The 19,156-nt window shown below is 50.2% G+C and overlaps 1 protein-coding gene across 1 annotated transcript; it reads right to left on the minus strand.

Annotated features, from left to right (window-relative positions):
• Nucleotides 1-357: 357 nt before the first annotated feature.
• Nucleotides 358-18,937, minus strand: SSC4D (scavenger receptor cysteine rich family member with 4 domains). Its single transcript, XM_044676633.1, has 10 exons — nt 18,826-18,937; nt 12,187-12,222; nt 11,387-11,692; nt 9,837-9,911; nt 8,782-9,096; nt 6,336-6,416; nt 3,344-3,409; nt 2,872-3,183; nt 2,262-2,345; nt 358-674 (listed from the first exon to the last, which is right to left on the minus strand). The coding sequence occupies exons 1-10, from the start codon at nt 18,935-18,937 to the stop codon at nt 358-360; spliced, it is 1,704 nt and encodes a 567-aa protein (XP_044532568.1).
• Between the last annotated feature and the right edge of the window lie 219 nt (nt 18,938-19,156).

Consider the following 19,156-nt stretch of genomic DNA (forward strand, 5'->3'; position numbering starts at 1 on the left):
CCCCACTAGGAGCCTTCAGTAATTTAGGGAAGGTTGGAAATGTCTCTTCCCCCATGATACAGATGGGGGAAACTGAGGCCTAGGGATATGAAATGAGCTGGCAACTGATAGAGAAGGGTTGGAAACTCCAGTCTGGGGTTACTTTTTCTGGTTGGTGCTGCCTGGATTTGTGTGTAAGCCCCAGTCCTCACTCCATAAGAGGGGACACCCCCACCCATGTCGGCAAGGACCCTTCCCCAATGAGAGGTGCTAGAAAGCTGGGGGAGCCTTGATTTTGGCCCCAGGGTTATGGAGAGGGTCTTACCCTTCCCAGAAAAGGCTGCTGGGAGTTGGGCCAGAGGGCAGGGATAAGAGAGATCACCGTGGCTGGCACTGGGCACCAGCATCCTCAGCATGGTCACAATTGTGGACATTCCATCGGATGTGGGAGCAGCGGAGCAGGGAGGCCTCGTTGCCCCGGCATTTGACATTGTCCAGGAGGATGAGGCCCTGGCCCGGGCCATACCGAGCCTCTCCAGGGGCTGCCAGGGCCTCCCCACAGCCCAGCTGGCGGCACACCACACCTACAGCCCGCAAATCCCAGGCGTCATCGCAGACGGTGCCCCACTGATGCAGGAGGTACAGCTCCACCCGACCTTCACACCGGTGGCTGCCGTTTGCCAGGCGGAGATGGCCTGGATGGGGAAGTGAATGGGAAAGAAGAGGAGGAGAGAATCAAGTTCCAGGGCACTGTCAGCCAGGACACACACACACACACACACACACACACACACACACACACACACACACACACACACGAGATTAAGTGAGGCATCATCCCTGCTCTCCAAGGCTTGGCCCGATGCAAGGAGACACACGTCCTGCCCCGAGGAAGCCCTGGTCCAAAGGGACCCCTCGGAGAACCACTGTCTGATGGGAAGACCCAGTTCTTGTCCTTGGGGAGTCCCTGGTCTGATGGGAGAGACCCAGCCTGTGTCCTCGGGGAGCTTCTGGTCCGATGGAGGGAATATGAGGAAAAGACAAGTCAAGGATATGCGAAGTCTATAACAAATGTAAGTTGAGAGGAAAAATCTGAATGGCCAGATCGGAATCTTGGGGCAACCGAGTCCACCCCTGCCTGAGGAATGAACCACTCCCAGCCCTTAGCGCTGGGCCTGGCACGGGGAAGCTGCTCGTGAAATGGTGATTTTTTTGATTGTTTGACTCTAGAACATCCATCCCTAGGTCTGCTCTCAGAGGGGCAAACAGAAGAAGTCGGGGCCCTTTTCCACATGACACACTTTGGAACTTTTAAAGACAAATGCCAAGTTCCCCCCATATTTTTTTTCTTTTCTAGGATCACTACTCTTGGTTCTTTCTAAGATGGATCTTCATCTTAGATGGTCAGTTGCCTTCCTAAAGGTTGCAGCTAGATAGTGAAGTAGATAAATGTGTCAGAGGTCTAGAATCAAGAAGACCTGAATTCAAATCCAGCTTCAGGCACTTACTAGCTATAAGACTCTGAGAAAGTCACTTAACCCTATTTGCCTCAGTTGCCTTATTTGTCAAATAAGTTGGAGAAGGGAAATGGCAAATCACTCCAGTGTCTCTGCCAGGAAAACCCCAAGCAGGCTCACAAAGAGTCAGATATGACTGAAGAATGAACAGCCAAAATCCTTCCTAAAATGAGAATTAAATGTAAGATTCCTGGTGGGGACTTCACCTTTCTTTCTTTCTTTCTTTCTTTCTTTCTTTCTTTCTTTCTTTCTTTCTTTTTTTAAACCTTAACTTCTGTGTATTGTCTCATAGGTGGAAGAGTGGTAAGGGTGGGCCATGGGGGTCAAGTGACTTGCCCAGGGTCACCCAGCTGGGACGTGTCTGAGGCCGGATTTGAACCCAGGACCTCCCATCTCTAGGCCTGACTCTCCATCCACTGAGCTACCCAGCTGCCCCAAGACTTCACCTTTCTCATTCTGAACACTCAAGATCACCCCCTCTTCTCTTGGCTGGCATGTTCCATTCAGCTTGAGTTTGTCTCCTCTCAACACAGCTTTAATCTATTGTCTGTATTCCGTCCCCAAGCCCTTTCCCTCTCCCCTTCTCTAGGACTCCATGAAAACGAGAGATTAAGAGCTGGAAGGGACCTGCGAAACCCAACTGTCCCATTTTATAGATGAAGGAACAGGCTAAGTGATGGAAGGACTGAAGCCCAAGGCTCCCCGGCTCCCAGCCCAGCACCAGATTCTCTGCACCCCATTCTAGGCAGAGGGACAACCGCTTACCATCCCTCGGAGGGACGCTGGCTACCGCCTTGGTTGTCGTCTCAGGAACATCCTCCCAGACCTGTTGTCCCGACTCCTCTAGCCCTGGAGCCAGGGAAGGAACACGACGCGTTCAGAGCAGAACGAGAGGTCACGGCGGCGTCCGAGAAGGGAGAAGGGAAGAGAATACGTGTTATAAGTGCCCGCTGCATACCAGGCCCTTCTTAAAAATATTATTCCCTTTTACATTGGAGAAACTGAGGCAAATTGAGGGTAAGGGACTTGCTCAGGGTCACACAGCTCATGGGTGTCTGAAGTTGGATTTGAACTCAGATCTTTCTAATTCCAGGCCTAGTGCTCTATGCCTCTCATTTAAAAAACAAAACAAAACACTTGACTTCTCATCTTAGCATCAGTGCTAAGTATCAGTTCCAAGGAAGAAGAGTGGTAGGGGCTGGGGAAAGCACGATTGGTACCCGAGGACGAGTTCCTGCTCCCCCTTTGCACTCTCTCCAAGGCGCCCCTGAGTTTTGCTCTCCCTCCTTCTTCCTCCCTCCGTCCCCAAAGGAGGGTGCCCGCCCTGCTCCCCGTTCCCTCTTCCCTCGGCCGCAGGCCCCCCGCCACCACTTACCCCTGCAGATAGCACCGGCGTCCTCATGGTGTCCGCAGTTGTGCTGGCCCCAGCCCAGGTGGAAGCAGTCCGCCAGGCGGGCCTCCACGCCTGTGCAGTCCACGTTGTCCAGCAGGACGGGGCCCTTCCCGTAGCCAAAGTAGGCCAGGACGGTGGCCCCCACGGCTCGGCCGCAGCCCGCCTCACGGCACGCCACCTGGGCATCGGCAAAGTCCCAGTCGTCATCGCACACCGTGCCCCAGCGGCTCTCATGGAGGACCTCTACGCGGCCCTGGCACGAGCCGTTCCCACTGACCAGGCGGAGGCGGCCACCTGCGGTTCAGGGATAGGACGAGGCTGGAGGACACGCAGACCCCCCCCCCCTGCGCCCCGAGTTCTCCCTGCCAACGCCTGGAGCAGAAGAGGATTCCCGAGCTCCCTGAGGTCAGACGCCCCTCCCTGGCCTTGATCTGGCCCCAGAGGGTCCACTTACTTTTCCTTCCAGGGGCCGTGGGAGGGATGGTCACGTCCCCAGTGGGCTCAGCAGCAGCTTCTGTTACTGCGAAGACAACAGGCCTGAGAAGGCTCCGAAGGCACGAGGCCCCTCGGCTAGCCACCAGGGGCTAATGATAAGGATCCCGGGCACAGGATGGGGACCGAGCAGGGGGAGGGGGCTGACGGAGAGGAGGGCCAGCAAAGAACCCTGGAAACGATCTCTGGGACAGTCGAGGCCCCTAACCCTCTCCCCTTATCCAGCCCCCAGCCTGACCCTTCTTCCCCTTAACCATGTCCCAGTGCCGTTAGTCCAACTGCTAAGGCAGCATATACATTCACATACATCCCCTGACTCCCAGGCCAGTGCTCTGGCCATCGCCATGCCTGCTTGCCTTCAGAATATTCAATAAAATTATAATTATTATATTATGCACATAATTAAATAATATAATAATCATATTATACACGTAAATAATATTTAACAATATTTGTATATTTGTATATTATACATTATATAATATATTACAATATATATTATATTTATTATCTATCTATTTATATTTTATAATGTATTATTACAAATATTATGTTATTATATATTATAATGTATTATATTATATATAATATTATTACAAATGCATAACAATATAATATAATTAATAATGTTAACAATCATTATTGTCATTGCTAGAAGCGGGCAGGATAATGGAAAGCATACAAATTTTCGAGTCTGAGGTTATGGGTTGAATTTCACCTACTTTCTATGTAACCCGGAGCAAACTTTTGAACCCTCCTTTCCTCATCCGTAAAACTAGAGGGTTGGAATCTGGTCTCAGACACGTCCTCGCTGTGTGATCCTGGACGAGTCCCTTAATACTGATTGCCTAATCCTTGCTGCTTTTCTGTCTTAGAATTTATACCGACAGAAGGTAAGGGTTTTAGAAACAAACAAAATAAAAAACCCATGAGGTTGGCCTAGAGAGTCTTCCAGCTTTCAATTGAGGATCGATTTATCTCCTGCTTCATCTCATCCTAAAACGTCTCTCAGTCCTGGTCCTGTGGGGACCAAGCTTGGACCAGATTCCCAGGTAAGTTCTCTGAAGTGCCGTATCTCAAATAAAAAGGGAGGGGGGGGGTGGCTAGGTGATATAGTGGATGGAGCTCTAGATCCAGAGTCAGGAAGACCTGGGTTCAAATCTGGACTCAGCTACTTAGCTGTGTGATCCTGGGCAAGTCACTTAATCTCTGGTTGCCTCAGATTCCTCATCTATAAAGTGGGTATAATAACAATAATGATCTCCCAGAGTTGTGAGGATCCAGTGAGATGATGATTGTAAGGCTCTTAGCACAGTGCCTGGCATTTAGTCAGAGCTGTATAGATGGTAGCCATTCTTCTTATTGTTGTTATATAAAAATGGTCCTGGGGCAAGTCATCATCCATTATTCTTTTATCCCCCGTGTTCTATAGACTATTGCACAGGAGGATAAAATCATTGCTTTGGGGACCAAAATTACTGTATTAAACCATCCCTAATCCTACCCTCAAATTTGGCCCCATTCCAATTTGGCTTGCCTTGACCCCAATCTCATACTCTAATCTAAACCCCTACTTTGACGCTGCCCCAAACCAACCCCAACTGTGCTCTCAGCCCTGCTCTAAGTCTTGTTCCATGCTCATCTGAAATTCTAGCCTGAGCCCCAGATTCCAATCCTATCCCAGGGTGGGCCCCAACTGAGCCAAATGCAAACTCCAACCTTAGTCCTTATCCTTGTCCCCATCCTGTTATTGTTAGAACGATTGTAATTTAGTAACTCAAGCTCACATTTATACAGCCGTCTATAGTCATCCCAACAATAGATTATTCCATTCCATCCACACATTAATCTTATAAAGTAGGTGCTTGAGCCCCTTCCTCCAGGGTTGGGGGTCTTTTGAAAAATCCTTCTGCTGGTGGTGATTATTGTTCAGTTGTTTCACTCATGTCTGACTCCTTGTAGCTCCATCCAAAGATACTGAAGTGGTTTGCCATTTCCTGATGCAGTTCATTTTATAGATGAGGAAACTGAGGCAAACATGGTTAAGTGACTTGCCCAGGGTAACAGAGCTAATAAGTGTCTGAGGATGGATTTGAATTCAGGAAGATGAGTCTTCCTGACTCCAGGTAAGGCACTCTGAGCACGATCAGGCTACCCAGCTGCCCTACCTGGAATTATTGTAATACTAAATAGATCTAGAGCTAGCGGGGACCTCAGAGTCTGGCTAATCAAACTCCTTCATTTTAGTTTGTCTTCTTGACATTCCCTTCCTCCCCTATGAAGATTTCTACCTTCCAGTTTGGTTCTAGTTGTTTCTGCCTCTTGGGGAAATACCTTCTCCCTCCTGTCTGGATCTCATCTACCCTTGAACTCCTTCACTGCCCATAAGAGCCCAAAAGATCTTTGGTACTCCTTCCTCTTCTCACCTTCTCAGCTTTACTCTTCCAGGGATGGGGACTCAGCAGAACTTGTCCTATATGACTAATTATTTTTCTATGGAGATGCCATTTGCCTGACCAACTAAATTAGAAACTCTTTAGATTAGGGGAGAAGTTACTCATATACTTCCCTAAATAATCAAACTTTCTCTTAATTCCTTTTTTATTTTTTATTTTTTTATTTTTTAGCTTTTATCTTCTCTCTTAGAATCAATACTGTATATTGGTTCCAATGCAGAAGAGCAGAAAGGGCTGGGAAACTGGGGTGAAGTGACTTGCCCACGGTTATACAGGTAGAAAGTATCTGAGACCAGATTTGAACCCAGGACTTTCTGTATCTAGACCTAGCTCTCCATCCACTGAGCTACCTAGTTCCCCACCCTTTCCCTTAATTCTGACGCTCTCCCACATTCACAGTGAAATCATTCTCGGCAGTTTAGGGATTTGCTCACCCAAGAACTGCCCAGGAGCTGTCCAGCACTGAGGGTTCGGGGAGGCTGTCTTCTTCCCCCTTACCTGTGGCCGGCTCAGTGAGCCTGGCCTTGCCATCACGGGTAACCAAGGATGGTGAGGACATGACCGAGGGGACGCTGCGTCCTAAAAGAAGAACAGAAGAAAATGGGGTCTGGGATCCTCCAGGGAGCAAGAGGTAGTTAAGGAGCCTACCCTGCCCAGACCAATGACTTTATCCATAGGAAACTCCCTCCCCCAGTACAGATCAGCATCTCCTTAGCAATTTACCATCTTAAGGAGTTGCTTGGGGGGCTGAAAGGGTAATCAGTTCATTCATTGGAAGCAGCCCTGGTTGGCCAGTCAGAAGACCTGAGTTTGAATCCTGTCTCTGACATTTGTACTTATGTGACCATGGGCAAGCTACTTCGACTGGCTGAATCTCGGTTTCCTCTTCTGTAAAACAAGGAGGTGGGGCTAGCTGACCTCCAGGACCCCTTCTAGCTTTAGAACTATGATATGATCCTGTGTCTTGCCCAGGATCAATCAACCAGTGCCTGTCAGCCAGAGGTCTTTCTCACTCCGAGCTCAGCTCTGGCTATTATAATCTCTCTCTCTCTCGCTCCCGGGTAATCCTGGGACATTTGGGAGTCGATTCATGCCACCAGTTAAGGGCATGGATGATTAGTGGGGAACTCTGGGAAGCAGTATTTCAGTTACAACTTGCCCTGAGGCCAAACTTAACCTTACCAGGAGTAGCCCAATAAGCCTGCTTGCCTTAATCCCCTCCCATCACCCCATGGACATACTCATTTCCAGGGGAGTAGAGTAAGGCAAGAGGAAAGAGGAGAAACTCAGTGCCTCCCCTCATTGGCAGAGCCCCAGAAATAGACAGTGCCCAGCTGGCTAATAAGGGATGCCAGGGGATGATTAGCATTAGGCAGTAATCAGCAGATCAGGCAGAAATGCAGAATGTGCATGGGGAGGGAGGAGACAGACAGGCACACATCAGCTCCTTCCCAGAAGCAAAATCACAGCCATTCAGAGCCACTTCCTTTACACATGGTGCCAGTCCCCGCGGCACCCACACACCCTTCAGGGATGCTCTGGGGCTCCTTGTCCCGGGTCAATTTCCTCCTTTCTTTCTCTCCACTGGATCGAGGGAGGACAGAGGTGCTCTTTCACCAAGCTGGATGGCTGCTTGTGCCCATGGATAGAGGGATTCAGAAACCACTTCTCCCCCATCCACATCCGGCTGAAAATCCTTCTCTCCACCCCAGGGTCTCCCATCATCTCTTAGTTGTTTATTCTCCTTATTGGAGTAAGTCAGTCAATGACTTCTGAAGGCTGCTGGGATCACGGCCCTTAAGATGGGGGGGTTCAGGTAAGCTGGTGGAGCTGGTGGCTCTCCCTTCCCTACTGAAATTCCAGTCCACTGGCCTGGAGGTTGGTAGTTTGTAGGGGGAATCTGGTTGCCTCCTTGGCAGAGCTCTGGATAGATTTTGAGGTTGGCATAGTTCAAAGGATGGGTAAATTTGAACTGGGGTAGGGGGAATAGGAAGGAGAGAAGAAGGAGATGAAAAAAAGGAAGGAGAAATGGGAAAATGGGCAGGACACTGGGAAGAAGTGGGGCTTGGTAGGCCATGAGAGAGATAGCACCTCCAAATACTGAAAGCCCATAAGCTTAACGGACTTTTGGGGGGGCCTCAGGAGAAGGACTCAGAACCGTGGATTTGAGGGGCCAAGGAGGCCCTGAGGCCTTGAAGTGGAGAAACCAAGGCAATATCGACCGTGACTATTGCCATCGTTTTTGCAGTCTTTTACACTGGCGTTATGCTTTATGGATTACCAAGGACTTTCACTATGGCATCAAGAAGACTAGAAAAGCCCAGCTTCGCCACTTCTTGGCTGTGCAAACTTTCTGGGCCTCACGAAATGAAAGATTTGGACTGGATGGTTTCCAAGCCCCTGAGCATCTTGGCCATTTTCTGATTCTGTGATCTCTTCTGATTCTCACACCCCTGGAGGGGAGGCAGGGTCAAAGGACCATGCGGTTAGAGTATCAAGTCCAACCCTCTCATTTTATAGACGAGCACTGCGACCTTAAGCGACTTGCTCTGGGCCGCTTAGCTAGCAAATATCTGAGGTGAGATTCGATCCCAGGTCTTCCTGATTTTAAGAACCATGCCCTCTCTGCCACTCTATGGCAGGCAGATATCCCTATTTCTGAGACCCAAAGAGAAGTTGAATTGCCCAAGACCAAGGAATAACGGCCAGGTCTCTTGTCTGCTAGACCTGGTCTCTTTTCTTTTCTTTTCTAAACCCTTAACTTCTGTGTATTGGCTCCTAGGTGGAAGAGTGGTAAGGGTGGGCCATGGGGGTCAAGTGACTTGCCCAGGGTCACACAGCTGGTGGTCTCTTTTCTTTAGAATATATTGCGGAGGATTTGAGCCAATAGTATATCATCGACACAGTAGGTGCTCACTAAATGCTTGGTGTTCTCCCCCGGTACCTGAGCAGATGACGCCAGCATCCTCATGGTGCCCACAGTTGTGGATGCCCCATCCGAGGCTGGGACACGCTGCCAGGCGTAGCTCTCGGCCATCGCAGTGGACGTTGTCTAGCAAGATGTGGCCAGTGCCATAGCCAAAGAAGGCATTGGTCTTAGAAGCCACAGCAGTGCCGCAGTCCAGTTGGCGGCAGACCACAGTGGCATCTGGGAGCCCCCAGTCATCATCACATACGGTGCCCCAAGTGCCACCATGCAGAATCTCCACTCGGCCCTGGCAGGGGTTGGCGCCTTTCACTAGGCGGATGCTGCCATCACCTAGGAACAGTCAAGGGACAGGGGAGAGTTTCACGTGTCGTCCTGCTACTCCACAATATATCACGATGCACGTACAGTGTCTGGTGGTCCCTTCCCACTCATGACTTCCTGAGACCTTCTCCTATCCCAGCCAAGGAGGGAGTGCATGGCCAAAAGGTCTGCCATTCTGTAGGAGCCTTTCCTAAAACATCATTCTGATCACCTCATAGGCAGCATTATTGCTCGTTGATTCCTTTCTAGAATTCTATCTTCCAGACAAACTGGCCTCCCTGTTCCCCATCCACAACATTTCTTCTCCCTTCCAGGTCTTTGCTCCGGCTGGTCCTCCCACCTAGAACGCACGCCCTCCTCAGCTTCATTTCGTAGAATCATTAGAGTCCCTGAAGAGGCTGATCCTGCACAAGGCATTTCTCCCTTCCTCTTAAACCGACTTCATTCTGACTGCTTATAAACAGAAAGACTCTGTATTTCCTTGAGATCATAGACCTAGAGCTAGAAGACCATCTGGTCCAACGCCTTTATTTTCCAGATGGCAAACCCGAGGCCCGCAGACTTGCCCAAGTGCCTGGCTCAAGGTCTAACTTGTGCAAGTGTTACATCCTCCACTAGAATGGAAGCTCCTTGAGGACAAGAATTATTTACTTTTCAGCCAAGTACCCGGCACATACATGTTTATGCACTTCATGGATGAAGCCAATTCTGAAAGCGAGGAACTAAGTGAATCTTCCCCTGTCACCTACCTCTCCCATTCTTCAAGGTGATGGTGGTGGGGGCTGGGCTGGTTAACACTTTCCTGGCCGGCGTTGGTAAGAGCTCTGAGAAAGGAAAACATTGGGGTGGGAAGAGAAGAGCTGAGCAGTTGTGCTGGATCCTGAGGAAGACTTGCCTCCCTTCTTGTGAGCCGTAACTGCTGCGCCAAGGAACTCTGGGTGAGAAATATTAGCTTCTCGGAATCTTAATGGGAGGGAATTGATGGGACAAGTTGTTGACCATGGGAAGGGGGACCCAGGTTCCAAAAATCCCAATCGATGGTCCTATAGATTCTCTAGGGCGGTGTAAACTCAACCACAAGGTGAGAGGTTATGTGGGGGGGGGGTGAGAAGGAGAGTGGAGGAGGGGGAGAGAGAGAGACAGAGAGACAGAGACAGAGACAGAGAGAGACAGACAGGCAGAGACAGAGAAAGAGAGACAGACAGAGAGACAAAGACAGACAGAGACAGAGAGAGACAGACAGGCAGAGACAGAGACAGACAGACAGACAGAGTCAGAGAGACAGAGAGTTGGAAAGAATGACAGAAAGAGACAAAAGAGAGATGGAGGCAAAGAGACAGAAATAGAATCTCACATACACACACACGCACACGCATGCATGCACTCCCACTCCCACAGAGATGGGGACAGACACAGAAACACAGAGATATACAGGCAGATGTACGTGCCCAGAGATGGTAGAGTTGGACATTTTCCCAAACTAAGCTCACTCGGGGGAACTAGCAAATGCTGAAGATTTCCTTGAAATTGTACCCTGCAAACACTCTGAACAGAGGGGAGAATTCTTGAGCAACTGGGGGAAAGGCAGCTCATTGCCCAGAGAATCATTGGCTCCCATGTTGGGAAGGAACCTCTGGAGACCTTTTAGTCCATCCCTCTCCCCTCAGGCAAGACAACACCCCAAATTTCCCAGGCAGAAGGTTGTCTTCTGAGCCCTTGACTAGACATGAGAGGATGTGAGTTCAAATTCTAGTCTTGCCAGGAGCTGGCTGTGGGACGGTGGGCAAATCCCTTTTGTTTCTATGAACCTCATTTCCTCACGTCCATACTGGCTGGAGGCGAGGCTTCCTTCCCCCCTCACACAGATATATGTGAGGGCAGAGTGAGTTGAAGAAGGAGGTAAAAGTCCTCTTGAAATGTGAGGAATCGTCATTCCTGAAGGACTTTCAAGGAAAAAAAATGGAGGATGTTTTAGAGCTGGGACACAGAATCTGTGAGCTGTCTGAGGCCAACGATGGACTCTTTGGGCCTCTTCTTTGAGTCCTCGGCATCTAGGGATGCATCTTAAATATAACTGATAGCCGATGACACGGCTAGGGAAACTGAGGCCCAGAAGGATAAAGGGCCTTGCTCAAGGTAGTGGTAGAACATGGGTGAGCTCCCAGGTCAGGGCGTCCCCCTCTCTCCCACACTCTCTGCCCTTATTCCCGTGCAGTCCCGGCCCCACAGCCCCCAGACAGACAAGATGGGACCCCGTGGCCCCGAGACCCTCTTGTGGTCTCTCCTCCATCCCTCTCACCATCACACATGACAGCCACGTCCTCGTAGTGGTAGCAGTTGTGGACCCCCCAGCCGTGGCTGCCGCACTCGCTCAGGGCCGCCTCCTGTCCCTTGCAGTCCACGTTGTCCAGTTGGATGGGGCCCCGGCCCTGGCCAAAGGCAAGGGGCAAGGGCACCGGCAGGGCATACCCGCAGCCCAGCTGGCGGCAGGCTACGTTGGCATCTACCACGTCCCAGTCGTCGTCGCACACGGTCCCCCAGGAACCGTTGTACAGGATCTCCAGCCGGCCCTGGCAGCGGCTAGGCCCCCCCACCAGCCTCACCTCTGGGGGCAGAGGGGGGCCAGGACAGGGGAAGGAACTTACTTTGGGGCAGGACGGTGGGGCAGTTCTCAGAGCACAGCGAGGCTGGGAGGCGCCCACCTCCCCAAACCGTGGGCAGCGGTGGATTCCTGAGCCACCCCACCCATCCCGTCCCTTCCCTGGTCAGGTCCTCCACCCCATCTAGGCCCTGGTCATTAAAAGCACGGCCCCATCCCTCAGTCTTCCTATGTAGAAGGGAGAATAAAGACGGCCAAACTCATTTATGTTTGGGTCTCTGTACCACTGATTCCTTCACTGAACCTTTTTCTCTCTATGGTCTCAGTTTACTTCATCTGTAAAATGGGGGGGGGGGAATAGCCCTTTCTTTTAAGATCCCGAAGTGGGGAGCCAGGCTGAAGGACCCTACAACCTCTAGTCTGGAGTGGGAGGCAGGAGGCCGAAGGCTTCTGTAAGAGGGAACCCCATTACCCCTTCCCCGTCCCATAGAAGGTCCTACCTGGAAAGGGCAATGGAGTAGGCTGCAGGGTGCTGCCTGGAACAGAATGGAGAGGAATATCAGATGGGTCTGCCCTGTTGGGGAAAGTACCCAAGGAGGGTAGCTATTCCCCGGGTGTCTAGTTAACCCTTTGCTTTTCACACATCTCTCCTTTCTGTTCCTAATGCAATGACACACATTTGGACCATCCATCACAACCGCCTAACTGGCTTCCCCACCTCCGGTGTTTCCCCTCCCCAGTGTATCCAACACACAATTATTAGCACAACTTTCCTAAAGCACAAATTAGATCACGCCATTCCCTTACTCCGAAACTTTCTTTCTTTCTCCTTTTTTCTTTTTTTTAAACCCTCACCTTCCGTCTTGGAATCAATACTGTGTGTGGGTCCCAAAGCAGAAGAGCAGTAAGGGCTAGGCGATGGGGGTCAAATGAATTGCCCAGGGTCACACAGCTGGGAAGTGTCTGAGGCCAGATTTGAACCTAGGACCTCTCGTCTCTAGGCGTGGCTCTCCATCCACTGAGCTACCCAGCTGCCCCCACTCTGAAACTTTCAATGGCTCCCACTTCCTATTTAATAAGATTCAGCCTCCTTAGTTTGCAAGGCTCTCTGAAATTTGCCTTTAACCTACCTGTCCAGGCTGACCTCTCACTAGCCAAATACTCTAGGCAAGCCAGCAGGGACTCAGGGCTCCTTAAACACAGACCACGCTTTGTCCTAGCGGGCTTCCTTCCTCTCTCTTCTCTTTCACACTTCCCCAAATCATCACCTCCCCAAAGCTTCCAAAGCCCGCTAAGAGTAGCCCCCTGCGTGACGTTTTCCCTGATTTCCCCCTTTTCCCAAACCAGAAGTGAGTTCTCCCTCCTCTGAGTTCTTCCCATCCTCTGGCTACACCCCTCTGGACACTGGCCTCATTCTGCCCGCCAGCATCATCTGTTGTGTCCATCCCCCAGCCACAGACTGCGCTTAGTTATCTTTTCATCTTCTATGGGAACCAAGACAATCGTCCTGCCAATCAAGAGAACTATGTCTAGATAGAGAAATGGATATATACATTTTAAACCCTAACTTTCAGTCTTAGTATCAGTTCCAAGACAGAAGAACAGCAAGGGTCAGGCAATCATGGTCAAGTGACTTGCCCAGGGTCACACAGCTGGGAAGTGTCTGAGGTCAAATTTGAACCCAGGACCTCCCATCTCTAGGGCCGGCTCTCAATCCACTGAGCTACCCAGCTGCTCCCTTTTATTTAATTTAGAAAAAAATACTCTTACCTTCCATCTTAAAATCAATACTGGGTATTGGTTCTAAAGCAGAAGAGCGATAAGGACAAGGCAATAGAGGTCAAGGGACTTGCCCAGGGTCACACACCTAGGAAATGTCTGAGGCCAGATTTGAACCCAGAATCTCCTGTCTCTAGACCTGGTTCTCAGTCCACTGAGCCAACCAGCTGCCCCTACAACATATTTATTAAGCTCCTACTATGTATCAGGCCCTGAGCGAGGCTCTAGAGACCCAAAGACAAAAAGGAAACAGTCCCTTGTCCTTGGGGAATTTACGGTCCCCTGGAAAGGAGGAAGATGAGGGGAGGCAGGGAGCCCAAGTCTAGCTGTATATATACCCAAAAGATGCGAGGTGACCCCATGCGGGAGGACTCGTGCAAAAGGAGGTCTTTGAGCTGATTCTTGGAAGAAAGCAGGAATTCGAAGAGGCAAAAGGAAGGAGGGAGAGCATTCTAGGAAGGAGGCACAGCTCGGGCAAACACGTGGAGATGGGAGATGGATTGAGGAAGAAGAAGTAGGTCATTTTGTCTGGGATCACTGAGAGCCCAGTGGCTATAGCGCTGGGCCTGGAATCGGGAAAATCTGAATTCAAATCCAGCCTCACTCACTAGCTGTGTGACCCTGGGCAAACCACTTAACCCCGCTTGGCCTCGGTTTCCTCATCTGTCAAATGAGCTGGAGAAAGAAATGGCAAACCGCTCCCAGGATCTTTGCCAAGAAAACCCCAACTGGGGTCATGAAGTGTCAGACAGGCCTGAAGAAACGACTGACCAGCCTCGAAAGGGAGAGATGGAACAAGACGGGAAAAGTAGGATGGGCTGAGCTTGTAAAGGGTTTTAAATACCTCCTGGGGAGTTTGTATTTGATCCTGAGGAAACAGGGCGTCACTGGGGCTTCTTAAGCTGGGGGGGGTCTTCACATGGCCGGACCCCTCTTTGGGCTCTTTAGCATCTGTCTAGAGGAGGGTTTGGGGTGACCCCGTCAGGACATAAATTGTTGAATGAATGAACTTGATTTTGGACTGGGGTGCCTCAAGCTGAAAGCATTTTCTCCCTCCTCAGACTTTAGAGATCTAGGATTGGCTCTGCTCCTCTCCCCCCGCTGTGAACCTGCCAGAGCAGCCAGCTAGAATGGAAACTCCCTGAGGGCAAGGACTGGGCCATTTTTGTCTTGGTTTGTCCAGCTCTTAACACATGACTTTGAATAAAGCTGGTTCTGGGTACATGCTTGTGTCCCCAGAAGACAAGGTGATCTTTGGGGTCCCCAGCAGCACTAAAATTTTTAACCCTTTAAAAACCCTTCCCGGGGCAGCTGGGTAGCTCAGTGGATGGAGAGCCAGGCCTAGAGACAGGAGGTCCTGGGTTCAAATCTGGCCTCAGACACTTCCCAGCTGTGTGACCCTGGGCAAGTCACTTGACCCCCATGGCCCACCCTTACCACTCTTCCACCTAGGAGCCAATATACAGTATTGACTCCAAGACAGAAGGTGAGGGTTAAAAATAAAAAATATAAAAATAAAAACCCTCCCCTTCTGACCTAGTATCAATTTTAAGACGAAGAGCAGCAAGGACTAGGCAATCAGGGTTAAGTGACTTGCCCAGGGTTACACAGCTAGGAAGTGTCTGAGGCGAGACTTGAATTCAGGTCCTCCCAGCTCCACACTGGTGCTCTATCCACGGAGCCACGGCTCTACCTAGTTCATGATTTCACAATTATGTTCATTGAAGATCCATATTTTTAGAGTATGTGACCTTCATCTCCACCTCTTGCTCTCCATTGGAAACTTGGACTCTGCCCCAGAACCAGCCTGGCTGGGATCCTCTGATTCATCTTGCCCGTCGGGGCCTCCATCTCCCTTCCAGGTCATCTTCCTCGTCTCGTACCCCTTTCTTTAGATGTCATGTTCCCCTTTCACGACGTAAGGGAAGGGGTTCAGGAGAAGGAGAGATGATTTCTGCTCAGGACGGCGTCGAGAGTCGGAGCCAGAAATTATCTCCTCTGATCGCCCCATTTTACAGAAGAGGAAACTGAGGCCCGAAGATGGGAAAGGACAGATCCAAAGTCACAAGGTGAGTTAAGATTGGCCCTGAGTGTTTTTTTTTCCCCAGGTTAGGCCCTGTTAATGTGTCCTGAGACAGGTTGGTGAAGCAGGAAGCAGGGGAAAACATCCGCCTTTTTGGTTTTTTTACAGACAAAAAAGGGATAAAAACAAAACAAAAAAAGGGCCCTTAAATATTTGTAAAGGGAAAACGGTTTCCTACATGGGGTATAACGTCATCAGCTCCAAACAACTCGGGGATCCCCAGGCTAGGGCTTTCCCCAGCAGCCTGGCTCACAGGTACAACGAAGGAGATTTTAAGAGGCGCCCCCGGCCTCCCTGGGCAAAGCCAGAGTCCAACCTCAATCCAATATGGCAGAGAGAGGAGAGGAGGGGAGGGAATCCGGCCTCCTTTGGCCTCGGCCTTTTCCAATGAAGGATGAGCCGACCTCACACACACACACACACACACACACACACACACACACACACACACCCTCCGAAGGCCGGTGGGGCCATCAGGGCTGGCCACAGCCCACCCAACCCTTTGTCTGGGAAGCCTCGGCCACAAGCCGGCTCCTGGCTGGTTCGTTGCGCCGAGGCACCCTCTGGCGGTCTCAGGGATCTGTGGCTGCACATTCATTCTCAGGGATGCAAAGGGAGAAGGTTGGGGGTGGGAGGGCGAGAGATGCTTCCAGCCTGCTTTCTTCCCATCTCCATGGTGACAGGACAGAAGGGATGATGTTCTTAGGGAAGCAGCCGGGGCCTGGCTGGCCTGCTGGGCCAGATTGGACGTGGGGGACTCTCCCGAGCTTCCTCCGTCTCCAGAAGGTGGGCCCCTGCCTAGGACTAAATTCTCCTTTTCCAAAGATTATATCCGGGAAATAATTCTTTCCTGCTAGATTTCAAAGAAGGTGAAAGTGTGTAGAGGGGGGAGAGAGGCCTCTTTTTTTTTAAACCCTCACCTTCTGTCTTAGAATCAATATTGTCTATTGGTTCCAAGGCAGAAAAGCGGTAAGGGCTAGGCCAGGGGGGTTAAGTGACTTGTCCAGGATCACACAGCTAGGAGGTGTCTGAAGCTAGATTTGAACCCTAGGCCTGGCTCTCTAGCCACTGAACCACCTAGTTGTGCCAGAAAGAGGCTTTTTAAAAAACAAAATTTGGGCAGCTGGGTAGCTCAGTGGATGGAGAGCCAGGCCTAGAGACGGGAGGTCCTGGGTTCAAATCTGGCCTCAGACACTTCCCAGCTGTGTGACCCTGGGCAAGTCACTTGACCCCCATGGCCCACCCTTACCACTCTTCCACCTAGGAGCCAGGACACAGAAGCTAAGGGTTTAAAAGAAAAAAGAAAAAGAAAAAGAAAATCTAATGGGAATAGATCTCTCTCCCCTCTTTGGAGACATGGGGGACAATGACTATGCAATGGTACATATGGGTTAGTTCTGTTGAATTCTTCTTTCCCTTGTATTAACTTGTTTTGGTATAAGGATGGCTCCAGAAAGAGGGGGGAAGAGTGGATCGATATACTGGGAAGTGCTGGGGATGTTAAAAAAAAAAATAACTGTTTTGGGATGGAGGAACAACAAAGCAGACACAGGGTTCCTGCTTCTCCCACCTCTGCCTGGCAGAAAAAGCCCTTCCTCCTGGCACTGACTATGTGATGGTCAGGGTCTCCTCTCCCTGTCAGGGGCATCGGCATCCCTCTTTGGGGAACGAAAGGGTCTGGGCCCCTGAGGACAGGACCTGGGTTCCAAAGCTGCCTCTGATTTCAATAACTGCCAAGTATCAGAGTTCTCAAACCACTTTGCCCCAGAACAAGATGCTTAGGCTGGCACCAGCTTTCATTTTTTGTTTTTCATTTTTGCACTGGACCAGCGACGTCAAGTGAAGAAATTCACTGGACCAAAGCAGGAGCAGTAAAAGTGTTCTCAGGTATAAGCTTAGAGAACTGAACGGCGCTGTCAGAGCTAAAGGCACATAGGCAGGGGATTTGGATTGAGGTCTTCCTGGCTATTTATTCACTAGTTGTAGCTCAAGTCCCTCCCATGTTACAGATGAGGAGACTGAGGCTCCCATCATTTAGCTGCTAAGTGTCGGAGCTCCAGCAGTCCAACACACACTACCCACTGTTGACATTTAATCTCTCTTGGACTGTTTCCTCATTTGTAAAACAAAAGAGTTGGACTGATGACTTGGAAGTTTCTTCCTACCCTCAATCTATTCTTCAGTGATTCTAAGTCTTCTCTGATCCCTCCAATCTTCTTTTCTGCCCCCTTAAATCATCTTGTATTTACTAATACACATATTATTTTGAGGCAAACAGAACTTAAGGTTTTCTTGGCAAAGATGCTACAGTGGTTTGCCGTTTCCTTCTCCAGTTTGAGGAAACTGAGGCAAACAGGATTTAGGGTTTTCTTAGCAAAGATATTGGAGTGGTTTGCCATTTCCTTCTCTGGTTCAATTGACAGATGGGGACAGTTAGGTAAACAGGATGAAGTGACTTGCCCAGGGTCACCCAGCTGGGAAGTGTCTGAAGCTGGCTTTGAACCCAGGATCTCCCATCTCTAGGCCTGACTCTCAATCCACTAAGCTACCCAGCTGCCCCCGATTTAGAGTTTTCTTAGCAAAGATATTGGAGTGATTTGCCATTTCCTTCTCTGGTTCAATTGACAGATGAGGAAACTGAGGCAAACAGGATTTAGAGTTTTCTTAGCAAAGATATTGGAGTGGTTTGCCATTTCCTTCTCTGGTTCAATTGACAGATGAGGAAACTGAGGCAAATAGGATTTAGGGTTTTCTTAGCAAAGATATTGGAGTGATTTGCCATTTCCTTCTCTGGTTCACTTGACAGATGAGGACAGTTAGGTAAACAGAATGAAGTGACTTGCCCAGGGTCACACAGCTAGTGAGTGTCTGAGACCTAGTATCTAATCATCTCATGGGAACTTCAGAAACTGCTGGTGACCAGACTTCATGGCCATATCTCCTCATGATTGTGGTAGGGTACATCAGGGGTTCTTAACCGTTCTGGTGTCCAGACCCCTCAGGTAGCCTGGTGGAGACTAACCACTAAAGAATCAGGACTTAAAATGAGAGCAACAAAAGAAACCGATTTCACGGAAATAGAGTACAATTTTTTAAATCTCCTCAGCCCCCCAGCTTTCTCAGAACCCCGGCTAAATAGAAATATTCCCCCAGACAGACAGACAGACAGAGAGCCTCTCAGAAGTCCTTTGACTCTACTTGTAAGACAGCTGCAATCCGAGCCTTGCCACAACTGGGTCTCAGACCGACAAGAGCGGGCACAAGGGAGGAGGCTCACCCAAGGGCAGGAAGAGAAAGACCAGGGCGGGTAAGAGGACTGGGCAGATGGCACTCCTTTCTTCTGGTCTCCACCCTCTGCTCGGCTGACCTGGGCAGGGACCAATTCTCATCTCTGCTCTTCTCTTTGGATTCGGAGGATCTTCAGATGGTCTCTCTGGGCAGCAGCGGAGAAGTCACAGCTGGTACATCTGGAAGTCGGGGTCAAGGCTTTGGGGATCCAAGCAGGGAAGGGAAGCGTTAGGTTGTTCCTGGGTTGTAATCCATCCTCCCAGGTCCTCAGCCCCCACCCAGGGCTAGTGTCTCCCCCTGAGAGAGCCTCGGATATAATT

This window comes from Gracilinanus agilis, chromosome 4, assembly GCF_016433145.1.
Source record: "Gracilinanus agilis isolate LMUSP501 chromosome 4, AgileGrace, whole genome shotgun sequence".
Classification (NCBI taxonomy): Eukaryota; Metazoa; Chordata; class Mammalia; order Didelphimorphia; family Didelphidae; genus Gracilinanus; species Gracilinanus agilis.